The following is a 13,284-nucleotide window of genomic DNA, read 5'->3' as shown; positions in this document are numbered from 1 at the left end:
GTGATATTTCCAAGAAAGCATATTTTGATCAGTATCATTCTGGTCAACGATGTGACCAAGCTAAATTACCAGCATATTTAGGATTAAAAAATTACTTTCAGCAACTGCCTTTATTTTACTCCTATTTTTTGTCTCTCCCTTTTTTATTGAGGTAAAATGAACCTAACATAAAATGTACCTTTTTGACCATCGCAAGGTATACAATTAGTTGCATTAAGTACATTCACAATTTGCAATCATCAACACTATTTCCAGAACTTTTTCTTTTTGTCAATATGCAGTCTTTTTTTAAAAAAATGACAAACGATTCCTACAGGGCACGTGGGAAATTTGAATATCCACATGCTGCCTATACGTATGTCCTTAGGGTGTCTGTTTTCTTGGATTTCATCAGCCTTGAACATAGTCATTACTTAATTTTAAAAGCATATAAAGCAATGATGCTTTGAAGGAATGCATATTCCAATCAAAACACAATATGTACCCATGGGTGAGAGATTAGGTTGGGAAAGAACATCAGAAGAAGAAAATTTAATCCAGAATTTATGACCCACCCCTCCCAGCTAATAATGCCTGTTTCAACAAAAGAGGGTTTGCATTTTAATGAAGGATGAAAACTTTTATTAAGCCACCAAAACAAACAAATGAAAACTACAGAATAACTACCTGCTTTCTTTCCGACCACGGGCACCGTCACCGGGGCGGCGATGGGGGTGGGCGGGGGCTCCACCGGAGGTGGTTTGATTATTTTCACTTCTGTAGAGAGATGTCCATTGCATTAATGTATCCGTTCGTCTCTTCCTAAAATTTCATTTGGTGGCCTATTTGCCTTTTCTGATGTAACTTTGAAATTTTCAAATCACTAGTTTTTCAGAGAATAGTATATTCCAACTACAGCATGATCTATATACAGTATAACGTAATAATATAGTCAATGTATTCCAATAGATTTAATTATATGGAATAAAAAATAATATACTCTAAAATCTATTAGGACATTATAAATCATCTGATGCATGCTTTTACTTCCTTTTTAAAAATAACTACATATTTGTTAAACACACACACACACACACACACACACACAGGCTCAACATGGTGTCACTTAGACCAAGTGCCCAAAATGGGACTCAGTACCCAGTCTAATTGCAGTTTCAACCTCCCCACAGACATGTGGCCTTAACTGGTCAGCCAGCAAATTTTTCTTTTCGTGAGCGCCAATGAGTCTGTTGGGTCCTCTCTATGCCCCAAAGAAAGAATGAGATAATCTACATGATTAAAAAAAACCCTGCTTTTTCCTCTAGCAGACAACTTCCTCTGGAACAATCCTTTTCTTTTGCTCATGACTTTTCCGTCCTCACCCTCTGTCTATAAAAATTCCATTTTGTATTAACTCCTTGGAGTGCCTCTCCAATTTGCTAGACAGGGTGCTGTCCCTTTCATGGTTTAGTAAAGCCAATTGGATCTTCATATTTGCTTGGCTGAATTTTGTTAGTTGACTTCTCTGTAAGAAGCATGAAGGAATATGCTGTTGACATTGGGGATGGACTTGCTTACCTGGCTCAGGCTTTGGTTTTGGTTCAGGCGCAGGGAGAGGTATTGCTGGCTTAATTTCAGGCACTAAAATAATTCACAGTTGTAAGCTGGTTATTTGAAGGGTTTTTTTTTTTTTTTGAAGATTTTTGAAGTTTTTCACAAAATTAAACCAAATCTGGGCAGACTTAATATATCTTGCGAGATAGTAGAATTTAAACACATATGGTCACCAAATGAAGTGTTTGATCTAAGTTTATTTTGCATATGAAACAAAATATTTGGAAAATATAGTAAAGCATTTTATTGGTTCTAATGTTGTTACTCATCTCATTATCTATTTTTTCCCTTGTGCTTAAAACTTACTTTAACAAATGGGTGATCATTATTAGCTAAGTGCACCTAAGAGCGAAATGGTAAAGAAAATCAAAGCATATGTGATGAGTAGATTAAGGTCGTGTGTTCAAATCTTAAAGACAGTGTGATGGTTTTTTAAATGACTCATATTTGCAGTTTTAGAGACAACTAAGAAAGTGCTCTTAAGTTTGTACCTTTTACTGGTTCAGGAACTTTCCTTTCCCTTTTGGTAACAGCAGCTGGAGGTACTTCAGCCTCTTCAACAGCTTTCGGAGGTGGCTCTGGTACTTTAAAATAATGAGATTATTTTCTAGTGTTATTTGAATACTTAGAAATCAACTGACCTGAAATAATCAGATTAAACTATTTTTCAAAAGCTCTATTGTATCAATTAATTTCTGTATCAATTAATTTCTATTTTCTCTCCTTGACTGTGCCTCAGTTTATTTTACTTTCTCTTATTCCACCCACTTGCGTCCCAGCTCCAGGAGCTCTCCCTTCCTAAATTGCTTCCGTAACAGTTCCCAATAAATACACCTTTTGAGAATAGGCTAATGACAACAATCAACCCACTTAAAAGCCACCAAATTCTGTGCCACATTTGTTGACACCCTCCCATGAAGTTATTTTGCGGCCGACCCGATTATTTCACAATCACCGCTACCAGAAGGATAAGGGGCAAGGTAATAACAATAATGAAAATACATGAATGGATCTGGAAATTACTATAAAGATATTTAAACAGAAAGCAGACAATGGAAAGCACAGACTGTTTCACAGACGAAATATGAAGCTATGTTTATATTTAACTCCGATGATGTTTACAAGATAAACCTTTTGTTACATGTCCATTTTGTTAAAAGATAATTGTTACTGAGATTCCTACCTGGTTTTTTAATTTTTTCTAGTTTTTTAGGTTCTACTTTAGGTTCTTCTTCTTCAGGCCTCTTTCTTAGAACTTAAAAGACAAAAAGGTTTATATGTAAACCAAGACAAACAAACTAATGAAGATGTTGAGCACGCTCGACAAATGCAATAATACATAAAGCAAGGAAAATGAAAAGCATGCGACCTGGTGCACTGGCCAGTTAGCCTTTATGCTAGAAGTGCTTGTTTTGTTTTGTTTTTTTTTTAAATCAAAGGTTGTCAAATTAATTAAAATAACACTGGGAGTCACTTTATATCCACGTACATAGACAATCTGTTGTTCAGAGACAATACTGTTGCAAAAATGACCAAAACACAAAATGAATAATTTGAATAGCAACAAATTCAATTCATAATTCAACACTGTAATGTAATGAGGAGTATTTAAATAAGTATAAAGTTTACTTAAGTGGAGATATCCAAAGAAATGTAGTCTAGATACCCGTAATTCTGTGTGAAGAAAATGTTAGAACTCTATTCTTCATTTGAATATCTTGCTTCCAGTTAAGATTTTATTAGTAGAAAGAAATGTTCAGTTTTTTAAAAAATGTTATTTATTTGTTCTCATGATCCTGCATCATACTTTAAAACTGAATACTGAATTTAGGCTTAAAAGGTTTGGTCTAATTTAGAATATTTAATAGCTTTAGTGCTTTTTACTACATAATTTGATTATGAACATGACAGCTGTGATCATTATTATTAGCTTAGAGTATGATCAATTTCGTTATGTCTATGCATGTAAACTTCAAAACTGTGAATGCTCACAAAATTTCTGTCTTCTTTTAAAAAAAAGCTATGGAAATGATAGCCTTCCCAATTTTCAGTGCAACTATCAATGAATTTTGATAAATAGGTAATCCGATTAAAAGAAAACCAAGAGACAGAAATATTTTTGTAAGCTTTCAAGTCTATTTTTTTTTTTTTTTTGTAAATTTAAAGCTAACAAAACAGTTGAAAAATACTATACCGCTTTTGAGAACAACTTCTTCTTTTGGTTGAGGTTTAGGTTCAGGAAGTAATTTGCGAACTTTCTTTTCAACTCCGGGCGCTTAAAAGAATATGATTTCAAATTTTGAAGTAAATTCATATAAAAGTAAATTTTAACAAGAAAAAGTTCTCTTTCAAAACTAGTTAACTATAGTGCATAATAATTTTTGTTGCAAAATAACATCACAGAATTTAAAAGCAAATAATACACTTCAAGTTATTTCTCTGCAAACATTTATATTGCCTTGTGACAAATTCCGTTGCATTTATTGTAAGCAAATATAGTCATCTTAAATGAGGGTAGAAGATGTTACTCTATATTGCCTTAATGAATCTTTGACCAAATACAGAGTTCTTGACAGCATCTTTGCCCCAATCTACAATTGTAGATTGTTCAAGTCTACACTGGCATCTCGCCAGCTACCTGTTACATTAAAATGATACTGGTAAGTGTTAGTGTCATTATCCAATCTTCTCCACTGGGGAGAGAAGAAAGCCAAGGGATCTGGCTGATGACCTTGATGTTGGGAAAGGACCACTCTCACTTCCTTAACAGAAGGGAAATATTGTTTCTTAAGATCTCCTTTTTGAAACAACACTAACCTAAAATTATAAAACTATAGAATTTGAGAGCTGGTGTTGGAGCTCATTTTTAATGAATAAGAAAATATTCTTGAATTTAGACTAAAAAGGACCCAAGGCATTCTGAGTTCATTCTCTCTTGCATCTTCAGTGACTATTGGACATGATGGATGATACATAGAGCAGCCTCCTCCTTTCTTACAACCCTCATGGATTTGAGAGGAAAAAAGAGAAATGCTGGATGATTATTGAACCACCTTACCTCTCTAGTGATGTCAATAAAAATCAGTTTAAAACATTGGTATCACTTAACATCCTATTTGTTTACTCATGTGAAATTTGAATTTTTAGTTATTTCTAAAAAATTTCCCATTAAGCAGGATATTTGCAATTCATTAAGTAGGTTTTTCTTTTGTTTTGTTTTGTTTTTGTTTTTTTATTTTTTAAACAACACGGGGCTTGAACTCAGGACCCTGAGATCAAAACCTGAGCTGAGATCAAGAGTCAGATATAAATTGACTGAACCACCCAGGTGCCCCTAGATTTTTTTAAATGTGATAAAGATAACTTTGCCTAACTTTAAAATTTAAATATACAAAAGGTGAATATGTATTTCACTTTAAATAACGATTTTTTTTGTCAAGTATTTTAAGTAAAATTTCACACTTCAACATTAAATTTTTTTATCCATGTTAAATTGTGCTGGCTTTCAATACTATTTTAGAGTTACCAATATTCTCAATTTATAACTATTTTCATTGTTCAAACGTGGAAAGACAACCACGCATCTAATTAATGTAAGGATGGCATATATCCTTTACTTATATAATGGACATAGTGGAAGTACATCTTTGCATTTGTTTTTCTATATTATCATTTTATTTTTAAGGTCTTATTGACATTTGAGACTCAGGTACAGAACATACCATTGCAGCTATTATTTTTAAAGTTATTATATGTCATCACATGTCATTTTAATGTTTAAGTGGCTTTTCCTCCATTACTAGCTAACAGCCACAGTAACATTATTTTGTAATCTCCATTTTATGTCAGGAAATGTATATTCAAATGGGTGATTTTTCTAAAATTCCAGAGTGGATCAAGAACAGATTCAATTTCTGGATCTGGATGTGTTATTAATTAAACAGAATGCTGCTACCCATTATACTTACTAGAAAAATTAATAACTTTATATTTAACAGAAAAAATTCTAAAATTTATGATCCATTTATTTTTCTTTAGGGTCTAAGTTTACTTGGGGAAAATACTGTGTCAGGAGAAATAAATTTTGAAAAATGACCTGCAGCAGTCCTGAATGCTCCCTAGAGTCAGTGACAAGACAGTGACAGGAAAGCCTTGAGGAAATCCCTACGAATCATCTCAATAGTATACAAGGAGGACAGGATTTATTTTTAGTGCTCTAACACTGGCTAAAATACTGTTGTTCAGGTGAAATTCCAAAGCTTTCTACTATTAGCTCTCTGCATTTTAACCTAAGGCATATTCTGAAATTAATTTCAGCTGATCAGTAATATTTAATATTTTTAAGTTGAGGAAAATGCAAGAAGACATATGTAGATGAGACAAAGATAAACAATATCCATGAATGTATGAAATTTGATGGGAGACAAAGGAAGCAACACTCATGAGCCAGGACCATAAAAACTACAAAAATACAAGAAATAAATGAGACTACTCTGATTTAAAAAAAAAAAAAAAGAACATTCTAGAAGACAGGAAGAGGAAGGAGCCCAAAGGAGGGATACTGCATAGAAACACATTTTCCAGATTGTGAAATACCTTTCAGAGGCTTAAGCTCCACTTTTTCTGGAACTTCAGGTTTTTCAGGAACTTTCTTCTTTGGAACAGCTTTAAAGAATATGATCTTAATTTTATTATTTGTACATTTAGACTAATCTGAAGCAAATTATTAAATATCTGCTCCAAGAGTCAAAACCAAGCTTTGCTTACAGCCAAACAGCATTGATAACAGCCAAGAGCAGCCACCAAGGAATACACAAGAAGCATTCAAACCATGAAAAACATTGCCCTTTCACTCTGATGGTGAGCAGTAAGTTTAAGTCTGGTGGAGAAAGAAGATAATTTTTGTTCTTTGCAGGAAGAAGAAGTTTTCCTTGAAGTATAAATTTGTATTAAGGGAAGTGTATTAAGTGTGTGTCTTCATGGACTAGGACTCACAGATGGATAGCCTTGTAAGAGGTGCCTGTTTCCTACGTCTGACTAAAAATGCCAGAATTACCCCTACTGGCCAGGAGGGATGAAGAGGGGCAAGAACCACGAGAAGCAGTCTTACTCTGGAAGATTCTGGCTTTGTACATGTGTAGGTGAGCATGGGAAAGTGCTCATCTAAGATTATATCTAGATTATTTTAGATTGAGAAATCTCATGACACTACCAATAAGACAACATTGTATTACCATAAATAGAATAATATGCTTTCACCGGTTTATTTCAGCTTTTAAAGATGTCATTTTAAGAAATTAAGTAATATTGCATCAATTCAAAGAAATATCTAAATACAAAAAGAATGAAGGGATATTTAATGAGAAGAGATGCTGGATATCAAATGTACTCATAATCACTCTTTCTGCCTATGCCAAGGACCACCACAAGACACAGTCTGGGCTTTTATTAAGTTGCAAAAGAAAAAAAAAAGTGGGGTAGCAGTGATGGGTCATTCGTATGCTTTCCTTTGATGGCATATGAACACATAGTAGCTATCAATGCCATAAATATATTACTTATAGTATATTTAAAAACACACGAAATTCTTTAAGAACAAAGTTTTGGCTGTTGTATAAATTTGTTACTGCAACATTAAAAGTTTCATGCAAAGTTTTCTTACACATTCCAAATGCGCAAGATCCCAGAGATATGCATAGCAATAGCACTCTGAAATCGGAAAACCCTTCCTCCATGAGAAAGTTAGTTGGACTGCCCCTGCATCCAGATGTCCAGGATGAAGCTAGCAATGAGCGATGATGCCCTTTCTGTCAGCATGTCCTGACAAAGCGCCCAAAGGCAGCAGAAAACAGGTCGCTAGGCAATTCCCACAGCTCGATCACGTTTGAAAGCACACACTTTTAAAAATAACACGTCTTGCAAGCACCGTTTCAGATGACTGACTAGAAGTCTGAAGCAGATTAATAAAACTTGGGAGTGGCACTTTATACCTTTAAGCTGGAATATTTTCTCCTTCACATCTTCCTTTGGTGGAGCAGGAGGAGGTGCCGCAGGCTTTGGTTTGAGTTTTGGTTTCTCAATAACCTTCTTTTCAGGTTCAGGTTCAGGTTCTTGAAAGAGTATTTCAGGAGGGTTAGTATATGTGTATGTTAATTAGCATGTGGATATATAGTCTCTTCAGTAGAAATTTAAACATATATATATATATATATATAAAGCAAAAAATTTGCTTTTTAAATTCCAATTCGCCTCCAACATAAAACAGTAACGAACATCAAACACAAAAATTTAAACACTATACACAGATGATGAGAACTATGGCAAAGGCACTGATAAAAACAACGGAAGTATCCGTGTAAGCCACACCACCTTGAGATCAACAGTACAAACGACATGGATGCGTAAGAATGAAATGCACGCTTGAAACAGAGTATCTTACACACGGACGCAGAGAGACATGCCGAACAACGTAAAACATGTATACGTATATGAAGATGAAGAATACGATGATGAAGAGTTAAGTCCAATTAATTGGATACCTGGTATTGGTATTTCTTCTGGTTGTGGTTCAGGTTCAGGTTCTTCAGGCTCGATATACTTTTGAATTTCACGTTCTTTAAAGAATGTTGACAGAGGATATGAGATCGTAAAGTTCTTCACAAAGACTCATACACATTTCACACAGAGGTAAAGATTGTCGTCACAAAAACAGAAATATCCAATTCATACAAATTCACTTATACAGAAAAAGAGGTAAGATTTCTATTATAGTTAAACATTCTATTAACTACTTCATTTGATGTATGTGGATGGCAAGTGAGATGACTTCTAAAGTCTGATGTGGGGTTATTGTTTGAGAATCCAATGCAATTTGTCCAGTTTTGCCTTGTAAACTGTATCTGTGGGAATTATTAATTACTATCAAGAGGAATCAAAGATTCTACTTCAAAAGAAATATAACTGAAAAGTGAAGCAAGCGTATGCTGGTATGCTTCTGTATATAATTTCAAGAAAGAATGTCACCCTATGAATAGCTTTTTATTTCTAGCAGGAGTCTTTAAGAGATTAAAAAATTTATGTTTATACATATATACATATATATATATACCTTCAACAGGGGGAGTCACTTTTCTACCAATGGTTATGGATGCTTTTTCTTCATACATTATTTCCTCAGGAGGCTCTTCGACTTAAAAAACACAGTATTATATTTTAGACTGTATTCACAATAGAATCTTTCAACTGCTAAGTTGCAACCTATCAACTTATACTCTATAACATATTCTTCAGATGACCCCAAAATATCAATAGCTTCACTACCTACAACAGACAACAGATAAATACATAAGACCCATCTACAACCAAAGCAAGATGATGAAGACAACGGTCATCTTCCCAAGATTTATAGAGCAGCCGTGTACCTTGGACGGGTGGAGCTTCTGGCTCTTCAGGAACAGGAATGGACACTTTCTTTTCTGGGATGATTTCCTTCGGTACTTGAGGCACTTTAAAGATATTGATTTTGTTTACTATTAAGAATTTAGAAGATGTGCAAGATTCTGCAAACAGCAGGCAAAGAGTACAGTGGAAAGAACTTTATCTTACAAGACTTAGTGGGGATATGGCTTTGGAGGCATGGCACCCTTTGGACATTCCAATTTCATAAATGAGTCTTCTCAGCCTTCTTCATTTGCTTCTCTTCCTCCGCATACCCTTAAATGTCAGTGTTCTCCACTGGTCTAACTCTGAAGCTTTAAAAAATTGGCTCTACATTCGATGAACAATCCTCCTGCACTCTCAACTCTTATTTCTCTGTGGATGACTTCTAGATCTCCATCCCCAGCTCTGTTCTCTTTCCTAAGCTCCAGATGAGTATTCCCAACTTCTATATTTGAAAGCTGAAAAATATATGCACTATCTTCTTTCTAATATTAGTTAGGGACCCAGTGAAACATTCTCATGGATATCTAGCTACAACCCTTACAATCATCTTGGACTCCTCTACTTCCTTAATAATTTCCATAATAGACACCAATTTGATCTCCCACCTCTCACTCTTTTTCCATTTCTACCACCACTGACCTTGTCCAACTCTTAATGACCCTAAATAACTACAGCGGCTCTTGACTATCAGCACTGTCTTCCAGCAGCTGGAACTATTGCCAGTCATCTTTCCGAAGCCTGCCCTCTACTAAATTTGTGCACCTGCTTCAAAGCCTTTGATATGGGCATTCAAAGAGCTCCAAAACACAACCCGTAGCTTTATATCCAGACTATCTTTCAAGATACCCCACAACCAATCCATACTCAAATCCATCTCCTTTCCTAGAAAACCATTTTCTCAATTGCTATAAAATGTAAACAGCCGTCAAAACTTAAATTTTTATTTCTTTCATACAGCTTTCCCTGGTGCCTCTGCCTGAAATTTGTCCTCCCTTGCTCTGTGTTTCTGTAGCCCTTGATACTCTTGTAGGTGTGATCACTTCCTGTCCCTATTAGAGTTGTGCTTTCTTCTCACCACCTTTTAAGTTGCTTGAAGACAGGACCACATCTTATTTTTTCTAGTACGCTGTTTTGTTAGTGGTAGGACATTCAGCAAAGTATGCTGAATTGAGCGGTTGTACCCTTTAAATCAGAGGACGTCCTTTGCTACCACACGGAACCATGTCATAGCACAACTGAATCTCATTTTTCTCCTGCTTATCTGTCTCATTTTTTTCTCTTTGCCCTCATTATTTACCCCTTTTTATCTGTGAAGTGTGGTTTTGCATAAGAACTATATTAAAATGCTCGGGTAGCATTCAGAGAAATCTATATTTTTTCTTCATGGTAGGTACCTTTTTCTGGCACAACTTCTTGTTTTCTCGTAACAGGCACAGGTTCCTTCTTTACTGGAACAAGTTTCTTGGGCACCTCAGGCACTTTGAAGATATTAGTGGTATTTTAAAAAGAGTATTTAAAAACATTTTAAATGTTAAGAATAAAGAATCTGTAGTTAATGGAGCAGTATTAAAATTATTGGAAAGAAATAAGGACATTTTTGTCCCTAGTTATGCAACAACAAGGACACATAACAGATTACTTTCAACAAACAATGCTACTAATGATATCAGTGATGATGGGAATACCTTGAGCTGCTGGTATTTCTGGCTTCTTAACAGTTGGGACTTTCTTCACTGGGACAACTTTCTTCGCCATCTCAGGTACTTTAAAGATATTAGTAGCATTTAATAATATAAAATTGCAAGATGCAATATGTACGCATTACCTTGACAACATTTAGATAACAGTTACGCACAAAGTACAACACAATACATAATAAAGACTGTCGAATTTTAGACAGCACACAAAAATGAAGCAAATATTGATTTATTTTACTGTAAGTACCTTTGGGAGGTGGAGCTTCTGGTTTTTTGATGACAGGAACTTTCTTCTCTGGAACAATCTTCTTGGGTTCTTCAGGTACTTGAAAGATAGGAATTTCTTTGAGAGTCAAATGATTACACTGAAAAGCTTAACACTTAATGAATGACAGAAGAAGATCACACCCATCCCTTTGGTACGCACACTGTAACGTTCTATAGCTTTGTGTGCGCAAACGACTCCTGTTCTTGCCAATGAAGTCGAATTTCAAGGAAGGAGACTGACATTTTACCTTAAAGAAGGTATATAATAGATACAAAACTCCAGGGATGTATTTTCCTGTACGGTACAGGATGCTGTCTTGTACCTGCTGGTGGTGGGGCTTCTGGCTCCTCTTCAGCAACAGGAACTGGCTCTTCCTCTTCGGGAGCAACTTCCTCAGGCTCTTCATATACTTTAAAGATAGAATTAATTTAATTCCGTGTATGGAACAATATTCTAAAATGTGCAAAACGCTGCACATAAAACTGGTAACCTTGATTTCTTCCCTTGTTTTAATTAACGCCTTCTCTTAGTTTTGTGAAGATGAAATCTATCTTATTTGCACTGACTGCTGTTTCTATTGATTTGAGGGCTTGGAAAGCCCTTTTGGTGTTGAACGTCATTTAGTGTTAGTAGTTCTGCCCACTTTCTGTGAACATTAGAGAAAGCTTAATACGGCGTATGATGCCCTATGTAGATGTCGCTGATTGAGAACCCAAATCCGAGCTAATTAAGAATGATTAAGACAAATAAAGGACAGAAAACGACCAAGAGATACTGAATTAAGCAAAAAGGAGGAATGAGGCTTAAATTAGCAAGTGTCGCGAGTGGTCTCGGCATACCTTCTGCAGGAGGCTCTCCTTCCTCGGGAGCAGGAATGGCGGGTTCCTCTTCTACGGCAGGTTTCTTTGGCACCTCTGGCACTTTAAAGATATTAGTTAGTTTTACTTCTGGGTAGTTGAGAAGTACACAAAATTTATACCACCTCTAGTTCACATCTAGGTCAAATAACCCAGAGACAAACCCAAGAGCAAAATTCGCAAGGCCAGTAATCTGTTCAGAGCTCTGCAGAGCGGGGAGGGAAACATGGCCTAGGCACACGGACAAATCCATATTAGCAAACTCTTGAATGCACGTAACAGATGCATCCGTTTTTTAGTTTGTTTTTAAACCAATGATGTTATTGAAAAACATTTAAACCCTAAAAATCCAGAATGGCAGGTTTGTAATTGTGACTATAAGAAGTTTGACAAACAACGGGGTTTCTATAATAAGTAACTTTTGAAACCAGAGTGAGTGCTTTCCTGCAGAATCTCATTAGCGACATGTACCTTTAGGTGGTGGGACTTCTGGCTTCTTGGGAACAGTTACTTTCTTCTCAGGAACAACTTCTTTCGGAACTTCAGGCACTTTAAAGGTATTAGTGTTTTAATATCATGAAGAGTCACTAGCAAACATTCATCACATATACATAGCACAAAAGACTTTCTGAGAGTGGGAGCTTTCACCCTCCATCACACGGCAGGCAGCTATATGTACCTTTAGCAGGTGGGACTTCTGGTTTTTTGGGAACCACTGGAGGCACCTTCTTTTCAGGAATAACTTCCTTGGGTACCTCGGGCACTTTAAAAGATATTAGTCGTTTTTAGCTCATAGTTTCAATGACATGAAAATCATTAGGTATAGCAGTGGAACCCAACACTTAAAAAACAGACATTTTTCTGTAGGAGGTTGGCGGCACTGAGAAGTACCTTTCACTGGTGGTGGTTCAGGTTTTTTGGCAATGACAGCAGGTGGTTTCTTTTCTGGGACAGGTTTCTTGGGTGGCATGGTCACTAAAGATATTAGAATATAATTTTTTAGGATCCGCGAAGATGAATGAGAAATAAGACAAAAACTCAAAATGTCCAGAAGTTTCAGGGCAGGAGGGGTGGAAAATTGGCTAAGGCAACGTAGCAGCTGGCCAGGTACCTTCTGGAGGAGCGGCAGGCTCTGGCTCTTCCACAACTTCCGCTGTGGGCTCTTCCCAGGCAGCTTCCTCGGGCTCCTCATACACTTGAAAGACACAAGCTCATTTTAATGCTCGAGTTGACTCAAGCATGGGAAATAGTTTACAAACAGGTTTTTACAACACTCAGAAGAGAGTTTCTTTTTAAAAATAATAGTTTTGATAGTGTCATTATTACCTGCAGGGGGAGGACTCTCCGGTTTGGGAGGAACAGCTTCAGGCACCTTCTTTTCTGGAACAGCTGCCTCGGGCACCTCGGGCACTTTAAAGATATTAGT

The 13,284-nt window shown here is 36.0% G+C and overlaps 1 protein-coding gene across 5 annotated transcripts in view; it reads right to left on the bottom strand.

Annotated features, from left to right (window-relative positions):
* TTN (titin) overlaps positions 1-13,284 on the bottom strand; it is a 266,895-nt gene that overhangs the window by 110,357 nt on the left and 143,254 nt on the right. For 3 of the 5 annotated variants that reach the window (XM_040643369.1, XM_040643361.1, XM_040643375.1), the window contains 5 exons: positions 3,788-3,868; positions 2,777-2,848; positions 2,085-2,177; positions 1,558-1,620; positions 667-756 (listed from right to left, as the gene is read on the bottom strand). In XM_040643369.1, the coding sequence (XP_040499303.1) occupies positions 667-756; positions 1,558-1,620; positions 2,085-2,177; positions 2,777-2,848; positions 3,788-3,868 (399 nt within the window). Of the gene's footprint in view, positions 1-666; positions 757-1,557; positions 1,621-2,084; positions 2,178-2,776; positions 2,849-3,787; positions 3,869-6,189; positions 6,259-7,583; positions 7,704-10,980; positions 11,059-11,323; positions 11,411-11,840; positions 11,922-12,329; positions 12,408-12,537; positions 12,622-12,749; positions 12,834-12,969; positions 13,054-13,184; positions 13,269-13,284 lie in introns of all 5 variants that reach the window. The other 2 variants (XM_040643349.1, XM_040643355.1) reach the window with 1 other exon arrangement.

Source organism: Ursus maritimus, unplaced genomic scaffold (genome assembly GCF_017311325.1).
Source record: "Ursus maritimus isolate PB19 unplaced genomic scaffold, ASM1731132v1 scaffold_1, whole genome shotgun sequence".
Taxonomy (NCBI): domain Eukaryota; kingdom Metazoa; phylum Chordata; class Mammalia; order Carnivora; family Ursidae; genus Ursus; species Ursus maritimus.
Note: the sequence above shows the minus strand (reverse complement) of the source record. Positions and strands in the feature narration are given on the sequence as shown.